Source organism: Trichoderma evansii (genome assembly GCF_050947405.1).
Source record: "Trichoderma evansii strain SZMC 28006 chromosome Unknown GGI43scaffold_23, whole genome shotgun sequence".
In the NCBI taxonomy this organism is placed as follows: domain Eukaryota; kingdom Fungi; phylum Ascomycota; class Sordariomycetes; order Hypocreales; family Hypocreaceae; genus Trichoderma; species Trichoderma evansii.
The window spans coordinates 111,420-124,280 of NW_028145183.1; the positions used below are offsets into that span (position 1 = coordinate 111,420).

General features: G+C 48.9%; 4 protein-coding genes across 4 annotated transcripts; 1 reads left to right on the top strand and 3 right to left on the bottom strand.

Annotated features, from left to right (window-relative positions):
- Positions 1–425: 425 nt before the first annotated feature.
- On the bottom strand, positions 426–3,186 carry GGI43DRAFT_414392 (major facilitator superfamily domain-containing protein). The gene is made up of 5 exons (XM_083207032.1): positions 2,526–3,186; positions 1,982–2,448; positions 1,868–1,907; positions 1,386–1,800; positions 426–1,306 (listed from the first exon to the last, which is right to left on the bottom strand). Exons 1-5 carry the CDS (start codon positions 2,592–2,594, stop codon positions 834–836), a joined length of 1,464 nt encoding a protein of 487 aa, XP_083057009.1. The 5' UTR covers positions 2,595–3,186; the 3' UTR covers positions 426–833.
- Positions 3,187–4,633: 1,447 nt separating this feature from the next.
- GGI43DRAFT_200450 (YoaK family protein) lies at positions 4,634–5,748 on the bottom strand. Its single transcript, XM_083200058.1, has 2 exons — positions 5,364–5,748; positions 4,634–5,254 (listed from the first exon to the last, which is right to left on the bottom strand). Exons 1-2 carry the CDS (start codon positions 5,611–5,613, stop codon positions 4,662–4,664), a joined length of 843 nt encoding a protein of 280 aa, XP_083057010.1. The 5' UTR covers positions 5,614–5,748; the 3' UTR covers positions 4,634–4,661.
- Positions 5,749–6,664, bottom strand: GGI43DRAFT_200449 (uncharacterized protein). The gene has a single exon (XM_083200057.1). The coding sequence runs from the start codon at positions 6,524–6,526 to the stop codon at positions 5,885–5,887; it is 642 nt and encodes a 213-aa protein (XP_083057011.1). The 5' UTR covers positions 6,527–6,664; the 3' UTR covers positions 5,749–5,884.
- Positions 5,989–8,382, top strand: GGI43DRAFT_414394 (RmlC-like cupin domain-containing protein). Its single transcript, XM_083207033.1, has 4 exons — positions 5,989–6,931; positions 7,024–7,363; positions 7,446–8,279; positions 8,339–8,382. The coding sequence occupies exons 1-3, from the start codon at positions 6,569–6,571 to the stop codon at positions 8,090–8,092; spliced, it is 1,350 nt and encodes a 449-aa protein (XP_083057012.1). The 5' UTR covers positions 5,989–6,568; the 3' UTR covers positions 8,093–8,279; positions 8,339–8,382.
- Positions 8,383–12,861: the final 4,479 nt, after the last annotated feature.

The window sequence follows — 12,861 nt, forward strand, 5'->3', positions numbered from 1 at the left end:
TAGAGGCAGTAGAGGCAGTAGAGGCAGTATAGTTGGTAGAAGAATATTAAAATAGCTGCAATTTCGTGAATTGGCAACAACTGGGATACTGGACAACGAAACTGGGATTCTGAATAATAATTCCCTAAATGAATACCATCAGCATATATTAATACGCCATCTTAAATATGAATAGCAGAATATATAATGCTCTTGAGTTAGCAAACCCCAGCATTTCCTCCCGAAAACGGACGCGTATCTTCCAGAAATGGACAGTCGGTGTGGATTATACGAGTTGCTTCACAGCATTTTTAACCCTACGTGAGGTCTTAATACCTACCTCGAAATAGACACTGGGGCGTAAATGGGGCGTAAAGTGGATATTTCACAGCATTTTTAACCCTACATGAGAGCCTTGATACGCCTCTATAGATCACACACTGGAGATTTTCTCACTGTTTTAGTAAGGCTATACGAAATCTGGTCTGTATATACGCAAGAAAGGCCTCATGTAGGGTTAAAAATGCTGTGAAGTAGAGTCGGTGTAAATGAATCTTCCGCCGAACTTTTTTTTCTAACCATTTAGGGTATAGATCTGGATGGTCTCATTCAAGGTTAAAAATGCTCTGAAGTATCCATCTCATTTTTTATCCAATGTTCGAGATAGAACCGTTAAAATATAGGTATAAGCGTGAATATGAAACATGAAATCATACTTCATAATACTTGTCCACTCTCAATTCAGCCATTCAACCCATTCAGATATCTGTCCTTGCTCAATTACAGCAACAAACTCTCAAGATTCTCAGATGGTTCATAAATCATTGGCTACTATAGCGAGGCCCCATCCCATTTCAAAGCTTGTAGAGCCTAACAGACACACCCTCTTGCTCTCCATGAGCGACCAGGGCCTTGTTCTTACGCCCGTAAAACACTCTTAATCCAACGCACACAATCGTGAGGAAAAGCAAGAAGCCCGCATTAGTCCAATGTCCAGTTGGATAGCCTTCTTTCGCTTCGTCTGCTTTGTAAATCCATACACCAGGAATCTGTCCGAACCCTCCACCGATACTAACGTTGATGGCAATTGCCAGTCCTACAGATGCGGTGCTGACGACATTCGAGGTGAGCCAGCCCAGCATCGGGGGAATAGATGAGAATGAGCCTGCCGTGGCGAGGATGAGGCCTCCATAGCGAGCTTTGTAGGAATCTGCCGGAAGGGCGGCGGAAACAATGAAGCCAATGGCACCCACCAAGGCACAACCCGCGGCGTGCAATCCACGGGCGTTGAAGCGGTCGGCTGATATCGCGACAACAATTTGGCAGACTATTAAACCGACCATTGATACTCAGCATTCTCATTTTTGCTATAAAAATAAAATCAAAACAAAAGTCGAGAGGCTTACCATAAGCAACAACCCAAGGAGGTACAGTCATGAGCTGGGCCTTCAGATCAACATATCCGAGACCGCTAGTAATAGATGGTGCAAAGAGACTGAGACTAGCAAACGGCGGGCTGACGGCAAAGTACATCATATAGTGAGCATACAGGCGCCAGTCAGTGAGCGTAGATTTGGCGTCTTGCCAAGTCATGCTAGGATGGTCGCCTTTGCTGCCCTCGTGGTAGAGACGTTGGACTGCGATATCTTTCTCCGCTTCGGTGAGCCAACTGGCGCTCTCTGGGTAGTCGGGTAGGAAGAAGAAGACGAGAAGTGCAGATAAGCAGGATGGGATGCCTTCGAGGATGAAGAGCCATCGCCAGCCGGCCAAACCGCTTACTTGGTCCATATGGCCAATACCGTAGGCAATAGCACCACCGAACTACATACGTTTTAGTATACAAGTACTCGAAACTAGGGTATAAAATGAAGCAACTTTTGTTACTTACCGCTCCTGCCAATGTCGAAGAGGCGAGAATGAAAGCAACTCTAATGAAGTTTATGATCAGTACACAGCTCAAAGGTGCAAATATCTTGAAACAGGAAGATTGTCTGCTGCTTACCGCACACTGCGCTCGTCATGTCTGTACCAAAACGTCAAATAATATACCAGTCCCGGGAACAAACCCGCTTCAAACACTCCAAGCAAGAATCGCACACCCGTCACAGTGGCAAAGCTATGCGTGGCGCCCATGCACATTGTGGTGACGCCCCAGCAAAACATCAAAAACGCAAGCCACCTGCTGGGCCGCAGCTTTTTGAGAAGAATGTTGCTGGGGACCTCGAATAACGCGTATGCTACGAGGAACACCATGAGCGCGACGTTGAACTGCTTGTTGCTCATGTTGGCCGTCTGCTGCAGGTCATGGTTGGCTGACACATTGAGGACCTTGGCATTGCCGATGTTGGAGCGGTCGAGGAAGCACAGGAAGTAGATGCCTGCTGAGATGGGGATGATGCGGAAATCTTGTTTCCGAAGAAGCTTCTTCTCTGCTTCGCTCATGGGGCCCGCCTGGGACGGTGGGATGTCCTTGAAGCTGAAGTTAGCTTTGGAGCCTTTGACTTATACGGGGAGTGTCAAGCATTAGAATATGAAACTTGACATACATCTTTGAGGATGCCGACATCAATGTCTATTTGCTCGGCGGTAGCCCCTTCTTCGAGCTTGGAATCCATATTGAGATGTGTTGATTTACGCCAGTATAATCGTGGGGTTCAATGTATAGAAGGTATACAGAGGATGCCGTGAGACTGGCGATATTCCTATTGGAAACAAGCGACACCAAGGGAAATCCAGTCAATCGCGCTACATTCAATCTCACAACACGGGCCAAGACATATTTAAGGAAAAGAGCAAGTCCCAAATCCGAACATCTCGGAGCCGATTGGGATTATCAATGAATCTCGGCACATTTATATACACAGTCGTTATCAGTAGGAATGCGGGGGAGCATTGACAGCTCATGTTGTCTAGGATTTTCCCTTGCGCAAACGCAGGGTTCAACTGCCGGGCTCGGCAAATTTGATAGCCGGACGAATGAAGTCGGGTTCTTGACAAAATCGCGAGTGGAGATTTGGGGGGGTTGGGGGGTTTTCGACTGGAAGCGAACAGCTCTTAGCTCTTATAATTCCCTGTTCGGTCGTCTCGTGGACGCGTTTGCAGGGTCACATCGGGTCATTTTTCTGGGGAAATGGGTGTTCGATTCTTGAACGAGCTTGGTCGACCAGTAGCTAGCATAAATGATAAATGAGCAAACGGAATCCCTCCGAAGGGAACGTGGACGAGGGGAAGAGCTCGAACGAAGTCGTGAGTGCGTTCCGCGATGGTTATAAGCGTTCTGGTGTAATGGGGGTCAGCAGAGGATTTGGACGGTGTCGGCAATCTGTGTGCGGAGAAGCAACAGATTAGCTCATGAATACGACTCTTTACCCCGGATTCTTAGTCTCTGTGGGTTACATGATGAGGAGCAATAGCTTAGTTTATGCTTCTTACCTAGCAAGGTACACTTTTCTTATCATACATGCACTCTGCTGCGGGAAAAGAGGGGACATAATCTAACCAGTCTTACTTTGTGCAACAAAACATAGCTATTCGGCATGATTACCACCGAGAGCCGGCCATTGACGGCTAATTTCGTGAAATTTCTTGGCAGAGGGATGTTGGAGATTGTACTAGTGAGTAAGTGATGTAAAATCTATTAATTATTTCGCCAAATTGATTGAGGTTGTGCCGGGTAAGTAATTCTAGGACGCCGTCTTTGTAAGTCCCTTTGATCAGGTCTACGTCAATTTGCTATAACAATTTTCATCTCTGCACTCTCTGAGCCTTCAATTTGACTCGTTTTATGTATACAATAGCTCTTTGTCAAGCTCTGCCAATATTTGGGGTAAGAGGCTTGGCAGCATGAATCCATCCACTTTGCACCCATCTTGCACCCCATCTTGGTATAAGTGGGCGTCGAGGACCGCTGACGCTCGTATTGCTAATAATGGAATAGCTTTACTTGGAATTCCAGTATTCCGGAGCGGAGGCAACTGAATCTGTAGATTGCAGTTGTTTTGGTAATATAGATGGATACAACGTAGAGCAATTGTGATGCATCTCCCATTCTCACAGCTACGCTTGGTGATCAAGATCTCTATGTTTCACTGATTAGTATTAGTTATCGCCTGCTAACTTAATGCCATTCATAAAGCTCTAGAAAGGAAAACCGGCTATTAATTGAATGAGTAAACAGCCAGCTACTCCCGAGAACCGCCGTACTCAGCCGTTTGCAGCTCTGCAGATCCCATTTTGGCGGCATCTCTTGGCGCGCGCAGCATTTTGTGGGCCATTTGGAGTAGTTCGGTCGGCGTCTTGAAATACAAGCCGAGTGGATGAAGCTGCAGCCTTTTTAATAAGAAAGACTACTAGCAGAGCAATAAGCGTCATTTCCGATATTTCGGGGACTGGTAAAAGCGGTTATTGCGGGCTACATGCTTGCTCCTCACCGGCTAAGAGAATATTGGAAACAATCGGCATCTTAACAATGGTCTCAAAAAGGGCAATTCTTGGAACGCTATGTTTTATAGGGAGGGCAAGATTTCTCAATGCTGCTGTTCTGATGATATATGTACCCGTGTATGCCTTTTATACCTCCCGCCCATGCTATGCTCCACCCAATCATACCGGAAAAGAAAAGAAATAAAATGAAATGCAATTACCCTGGCCCAAATATTGGCGCCATTAGCAGCGGCCAATGTCTATTCCTCATCGTCTGACGGCTCAGCAGGCCAGAAAAACCAGGTGATGACCATGATGGACTTGAGAATGGCAGCAGTCCACAATGCGCCTGCAATGCCCAGAGAGCTGTGAGAGAAGATGCCACCCAAGACAGCACCAATCAGCAACAGTGTAGGCGCAGCGGCACGACGATTCCTCTCGGCGTTCTGGAAGGCAAAGAGATCCTGATCTGAGAAAAGGTCACAGTAGATGCTGGTCAAGACAACACTGGTAAGAGCGTTATACTTGAGCGCCCGGCTTGTCACAGCCTGGCCGCAGCTCTGGAAAGCGACGAGAGCAAGAGGCGCCAAGACTGTCCAGCCGATATGGTCCTTGTCTTCAGGTGGAGTCGTGAGGGTGACGATAAGCGCGGCCGCAACGATAAACAGTGTCTGAGCAGCAAAAGACACGCAGAGAACCCATCTCCTCTTGGGCGAAAAGTAACGGTGGAAGCGGGCGAATAAGAGCGATCCAATGCAGAAGCAGAACAGAGAGATGCCAGATTTGTACAGACGAGCATTAGTGGGAGGATAAATGAGAGATGCGATGCCCAATCCAACATAGACGGTGTTTCCTAAGAGTATCATGGTCAGTTACCAGTTCTAGTCTCATGATACATTTTTGTGCGGCCGTGAGATGAGGCACGCGACAAGATTCTCGATTTATGCTTCGGCGTGACCAACCTGTTTGCATTGAAACGAATGCACCCCAGACCTGAGTGGAAGCGCTGTCCAGCAGCCCTGTCACTACGTAGCACAGCAGCAGCACGATATCAGCCCATGATCGCGACACTTCGGCTGTCATCTGCTTTCGGAACCTGGAGACCAAGGATCGAGAAGCGGGCTTGCTGCGCAGCAATGGCTGCTCTTCGTCGCCGCCGGTGGCGCCGTTGGCCACGGACGAGCCGTTGGTGGTTGTGCCGTACGTTGTCATTGTTGCGGCTGCACGATGGAATACAATTCACAATGAGTGAAATAGAGTAGAAAGAAAAGGGAGAAGCAACAAATGTATCAACCCAAGTCGGAGTCTTTGCTCCCCGTTAATGGGCGAGCCGCGGCTTGATATGGTATGTGCAGGGGATGCTGGCCGTCGCCACGATAGTATTTGATGCGCAGAACGTTTGGCGCCGAGAACCGGCTATTGCGCAATGAGCTAAAAAGCTAAAGAGTTAAACAGAGCTTGGCTTTCTGCAGCGCAACGACGCTTAATGCTTCAGATGCACCCTATCGGTCTCAGCTAAGTGAGATTTAGTCTCAGCTATTCTCCTAATCAGGCCTCGGAGCCTACTTCTGCGCGGCCCATTTAGCAGCCTCGTCCAGGCACCGCCATGAAACTCGGCCGGTACGGAGCGCTGCGTCAGCAATTGCGAGCGCGCCGTTGGTGGGATCCAGATCTGCGCCCGAATCTCGCCTCTCTCCAAGCTTTGCTCCGGCAGCCAAAGCGGACTTGATTCGGAATCGGCCAGGGCCTCGAGATCCTGGACGGTATCGCGCAGCGGCTGAAATACCACATGCTGCAGCAATTGCTGGCTGAAGGTCGAGGTATCTGACAACCTGAGAGTACATGCAATGCTGCTGCTGGGTCCCGCTGGCGCATCACCAGTGGGTTTTGTCGCAAAGGCGTCGCGACCTGGTGAATACACGCATGTGACGCAAGAATAGGGAGAGAAAGGAGAGCAGAGCTTGTACTCTGCAGGTACAGCGTGTAATTCGCAACGGAGGCACAATTGTCGTACGAGAAGGTCGGGCGCCTGCTTTATAAACCTCCCGGCCCTCCCATCAGCCTGTCGAGCTTCATATTCATCTTTTATCCCAAGCTGCGCGTTGACCGAGCTTCTCCAGCGCATCCCCCAGCCCCGTACAGCACCCCCGTTGTCTAAACAGCCAAAATGAAGCTCTCAGCAGCTCAATTGCTCCTTGCCGGAGCTGGTCTGACGTCGGCGCTGCCTCATCTCGACAGCCCGCGCCAGCGACTGCTCAATGGCATGGATTTGCCCTCCTCACTGGCCCCCAAGAGCGGTAACGCCCCCTACACTCCCGGCCACCGCGATGAGAACGACAACTACGTCGATGCCATTGGCAAGAAGCTCGACCCTAAGCCGTACCGAAATGGCCTGGGAGCTTCAGTCCTCGGCCCGTACAACCGCGATCGATCGCGTCAGAGCCCCGACATGATCCGCCCGCCCAGCACCGACCACGGCAACATTGCCAACATGCGATGGAGTTTCACCGACTCTCACGTGCGAATTGAGGTAAGAAATTCTATAACTGCGCAGAATTAGAATTGCGCAAAACCGCGTCGCAATTAATGAGATTCCTTTACTAACGATAATTGAACTTGTAGGAAGGAGGATGGACCCGACAGACTACCGTCCGTGAACTTCCCACCAGCGTCGAGCTCGCTGGTGTCAACATGAGACTCGACAAGGGCGTCATCCGTGAGCTTCACTGGCACAAGGAAGCCGAGTGGGCCTACGTCCTTGACGGCGAGGTCCGAGTCACTGCTCTCGACTACGAGGGCGGCAACTTCATCGACGACCTGAAGAAGGGCGACCTGTGGTACTTCCCCAGCGGTGTTCCTCACTCTCTGCAGGGTCTCGGTGAGAACGGAACTGAGTTCCTCCTCATCTTTGATGACGGCAACTTCTCTGAGGAGTCGACGTTCATCCTGTCTGACTGGCTTGGTACGTATATACAATGAATTACCCGAGATGAGACATGCATGATGCGATGAGACAAGTGGCAAAGCTAACAATGAGCTTTTAGCGCACACCCCCAAGTCCGTCATCGCCGAAAACTTCCACCTCGCCCCCGAGCTGTTTGATCACCTCCCCGCCGGCGAGAAGTACATTTTCCAGGGCTCTGTTCCCGGCTCCATCGAGGATGAGGCCCCCAAGGGCAAGCACGTCAAGGAGTCCAAGTATCAGTTCACCCACAAGATGCTCGAGCAGGAGCCCAAGAAGACCACCGGAGGCCATGTCCGCATCACTGACTCCAAGAACTTCCCCATCTCCAAGACCGTGGCTGCCGCCCACGCCGTCATCGAGCCCGGTGCGATCCGTGAGATGCACTGGCACCCCAACGCCGACGAGTGGTCCTTCTTCATTGGCGGACGCGCTCGTGTCACCATCTTCGCCGCCGAGGGTACCGCCCGCACTTTCGACTACGTTGCCGGTGACGTCGGCATCGTCCCCCGCAACATGGGTCACTTTGTCCAAAACATTGGCGACGAGCCCGTCGAGATGCTTGAGATTTTCCGCGCCGACGAGTTCCGAGACTTCTCTCTCTTCCAGTGGATGGGTGAGACTCCCCAGCGACTGGTCCTGGACCACCTGTTCGCCGACGACAAGGAGGCTGGTGCCAAGTTCTGGGAGCAGGTCAAGGATGCCAAGAAGGACGAGATTACGAAATAAGCGACTGAGGGTCGAAAACTGTAAAAGGTACGAGGGAACAAATTTGTTTATTATAAATGTATCAATCGTGGGACGACATTTCAAGGGTCATGTCATATAGGGGCGTTCTTAATTACTAAATTAATTGGCTTTTTACCTTAATGTTTGCATTACTTTCATTTTAAAGCTGCTGTAGTTTGATACTGATCTGTGACATTTAACATCTGTATAAGTTCCAAACGTTCTTTTGTTCAGCTAGGGTTGTACCTGGTCATCTATTAAACTTATTCGCAATAATTGATACGGCTTTGACATAAAACAGGAATGTAATTTGCGAACAGAAGCCGATGATGATTGACGGCGAGGAGAGGGGAAAGGGCAATATGACAAAAGTCTTGGCGTATATAGGATGTATTATCTAACCAATGTATTTTGCCTGAAATAGTAATCATGAGGTAGGTAGATTGACTGGTGACATTATTTACAGCTTTCCCCCCTCTTTTCCCCGAGTCACTTGCGGCGATTAAAGCTTACCCCAATTTAGAAATAGGTACTTTTGGGCATCTTAATGAGTTGTTCTACAAAAGATCCTATGGATTGTCAAAATGGAAAGGGGGGTTGTAGCTAGGTTACCGAAGCACTTACACGCTGGAATTACTCCATGGTGTCAACAATAAGGAATAATCTGCGGCCTGGTGGCGTTGAACTTGCAGATGAGCCTGACCTGTAGTTTTCTCGCCATCTTTTTTGATCTCCTAGGCCGTTCTAGCACCACCGGGGAAATGCGGTCCTGCACATGAGCCAGCTATATGCGGCTCGGCCGCTGTAATGCGTCCCGAGTCGATATTGAAAGAATCAAAAGAACCGTTCCATAGAGATGGTGGCTTCTTCAGATTAAGAATTCATGCTTGAAGGATAGACTTATTGATTGCCAATGAAATCCCCGAGCCTAACACCACTATCTCTGTTCTCGAGATAAGGCATGTTGGACGTACGGACGTTGACCCGTTTGGGCAGCTGGTGAATGACTAAGAGGAATATCAGATTCGATTAGGTATGTCATCTGCACGCCACCCACCAGTTACGAGTCCTTTCTATTATCAGCACGCTGAGCTCCGCATATAATGGCTCGTCCTTGTGGTGGCGAGTTTGTTACTTACCTGTCTATCGGAGCGTTAACCAGGAAAAGGAGGCTGATACGGCGTAAAAGGACATAAGAGTTGGACAACGGCTTAACAAAGATTGACTTTCCATACATGAATGGCTGCCCAATGGATCTAGATTTGACGATCACACAGATATTGCGCCATGGGCCCCAATATTTTCATGTATTGAGATGACTCGAGTCAGGTTCCAAGATGCGATCTCAAGATAGCGGCTAAAATAACCATAAAGGAATTAAGAAAAGGACACGAGTTTGATTAATATGCAACCTAAAGACGCCTATGGCTGTTTGAATGCTAATCTCCGAGTAGAATGCAAACGTAACGGCATCTTCAAACTAAGCCAAGTTTTCGATATTTGAAAGAAATATCAAGCAAAATCGCGAAGAGGTGTGCAATGGAGGGACTTTTGGAAATGCCGTCCGCTCGGGATAAAGATTTACATGTCGAAAGCTTTACGATTTCTCGGATCTTTGTTTGTACTAGGACATTGAAGTGTTCAAAAGGCTCCAGGACTTTCGAAAAAGGAGGATAGGAAAAGTAGGAGGGTAGGAGGGGGCAAATCTGAGGTGAGAATGTCTTAGGCTGTTGAAGGAATCAAGTGAAGCCTGGGTATTCTTGACATTGCAGTAACATAAAAGATACCACATGCTGGTTGCAGCCGGACGAAAATCGGCTTCGAGCAGTTACCGACATGGCCGACGCATCAGATCTTTTAGTGTTACACATGCGGCGATTACCATCGGATTTACTGACTGTGTCGGCGAAATTGGTGATCCTGTACGAGATGGTTGGCATAGGAAGGCTCCAAGACAGTTGTAAGACCAACAAAGACGGGACAGGGGTGAGTTGCAGTGTCAGGCCTCCTAATTTGATGAGATATTATTGCAGTGCGACATGGTGTTTTCGATAGCATCCTGTCCATCTTCTTGCCATCGCCACGGATATTAGAAGCCGAAGGCGACTTTACCCGCCAGACGTCAGACTATGTCGCAGGGCCTGAGGATGGTGATCGTTGCTAATTGTAGATGAGCGAATTGTAAATATCATGTACTATGTTGTATGGTAGTCCGTATCGCATACTACGTACATCGTAACCCATAAATGCGTGCCCTATCAGTACAGTTGATGGACTACTTGGCGATTTCTGTGCGACGTGACATAGCAGCCTGGGCACCTGAGAAGAGCGTAGATTCTGAGACTTGGCGATGAGCTATTTTATGTAATCTCTTGATTGTGAATCGGGTTTCAGCTTTGTAATACGGTGAACGATAGACTCAAGTGTGTAAAACCTCAATTTGGAATGTCCCTGTAAATGCATATGCTAGTGCAGAGTACATGCAGTACCTGGGCAGCTACAGGGACAAGGTAAACGATACATTCTCTGGGAGCCCCGTAATTAATGTTTCTTCTTTTAAAATTTGAGCATCATCTTATTACTAGACCTAGTACTTGCAGTTTTGGTTTCTATCCGGCAGGTTCCCTTGATCCATGTCAAATGATCGGAGTCTTTATTCGCCGTGCCGGCGGAGCTGCATACGTACGCCATTTTTTGTTTATATGTCGATGTAGCTTAACGTTACATGGAGCTGGATGTGATATATAGGATCACCAATAGGAAAAGAAAACAGAAGTTTATGCAGAGATGAGCGCTGTTAGATAGAACAATTGTGTGATGAAGATGCTGCTCATCACATATGTAGGTGCTTTTCGTGCTAAAAATAGTCACTGTGAGTACGTACTAGCCGTACCTTGAATTCTAGTGGATGTTTCGCTGGTGTTGCCGCTTCTAGCTTCTCAGAGCCTCTCCACTTCATCCCCATTTCCCCGCAAAGAGGCGCCGAACTAATCCTGCTAAGTTTCGTGCTGGACCAACAGCTAGGAGATTCGAGTAAATGCGAAGCCATCTGAATGGCATTATTTGCTCTCCCAGGTCAGTTTCATAGCAGCAGCTCAAGTATTGCTCAGCAGCTGGTTGTGTTTCTGACAGCCCTCTCAGTCAGCGGCTCTCGGCCTGGCTGATGCAACTTCAACTGGGAAAAGCCACCCGAATTATACGTCGTTTGTTTCTAAAAAGGGACCGGCCAATGCAGCCTCAGCGTTACATTGCTCGCCAAAATCGCCCCCAGCGTTCCCAAGTTGGACATTCTGCCTAAGAGGGGCTGCAGGGCCGCCGAGCCCAATCACCTCGGATGGCGGAATCAGTACAGATATGGCAAGTCAATGTTTGGAGCCGGAAGCTAAATCGATGAGGAGATGGCGTTCAGCTATTTGAGAATTGGATTTTCACACGAACCAGAGAACAAGGCCCGGGATCAAGAAGTGGCCTCCGCCCTAGCCGCCTGGGCTAAAACCATCTGCCGGAGTGCTGGTTCCAACCACTCACGAAATGACATTGCCATCAGATGCCTCGCGATATGCAGCTTCGTCACCTTCATTTGAAGTCCGGGCAGACACTCCGCGAGATCCCCTTGCCAGGAACACGGGCCGGCTGGAAGACACGCCCCCCAAGCCCAAGCTGTGATGGCATACCCTCTTTTCGTTTTGCAGTTAAGTCACCCGGCGAACTATTCGCCAGAATGAGATGTAGTTAGCAGAGAGAAGATCTCATGCATCACATTCGATTTCACACACATGACGGGTACCATCCAAAGAAGTCTCTTCATTTCTGGACGTACGCTGTGTATGCTGGTCTTGGCTCGCATTCACTGCAACGTCAGAGCCGCCAGCCCGGAAAACCGGCACGGCTAAGGGCCTGCTTTGATAATCTGCCATTGACTTAATCCCTTGGAGCTCAGACAGGCCCTGAAGCCTTACCTTGATAATCTCATGTACCATCAAGGAGCACAGGGCCCAGCATCGCCAGTTCCTAGTCGGTTGTGTGCTTGATGCCATTTCTCGATAAAATCGTAGCTTGGTGGGTTCTCTCAACCCCGCCTGTCTTGCAATGTGGAGACACAACGACAGATCAGACATTTTAGGACTGGCCATTGTCACGAATAGTGGACATTTCAGGTTCGTGGAAAAGGTTGGATGGCCAACTCGGGCGTGAAAGGAAAAGGTAAATTGAACGCGTACAGGGGCAAAACATGGCTAATCCCCCCCCGACTAAAGTGCCTGAAGGAATGCAATAAGATGCCTCCAATCCTGGCAGCATCTTTGCTAGTTAGCCGCTAAATGTGTCTAGTCTCGCTCCCCGGGGGGGTAGATTTGGAGCTATCGTCAAAAAACGCCACTGAGGGGGCTAGCTATTACAGCAACTGGACTAAATTCTCTTCACAGCTCGCTCGCTACTGTGAGAGTTGTGATGCCATGCTTGTCCCCTCTTCAATGGTCCTCGGCTAGTTTCAGTCAGTTTTTGACTCATTATACAAGCTAGAGAAGCTTGTTAGCGAACATTTTCCGTAAATTTGGAGAGCGTTTGCTATACTGATAACCCTGTCTTTCTGATTAGAATGAAGAGTCGTCGTTTATGCTTAAGCAGTGCTGAAGCAAGGCAGAAGGGGGAAGAAAGAGGGTGGAAGAGACCCTTGAGCTGCATGGAGGCCTGTATAGAGTGTAGGCCTGTATAGAGCTGCCCTCCCTGTCAATCTCATGGATCTTGAGAGCCCGGCCATAAGCGTAGCT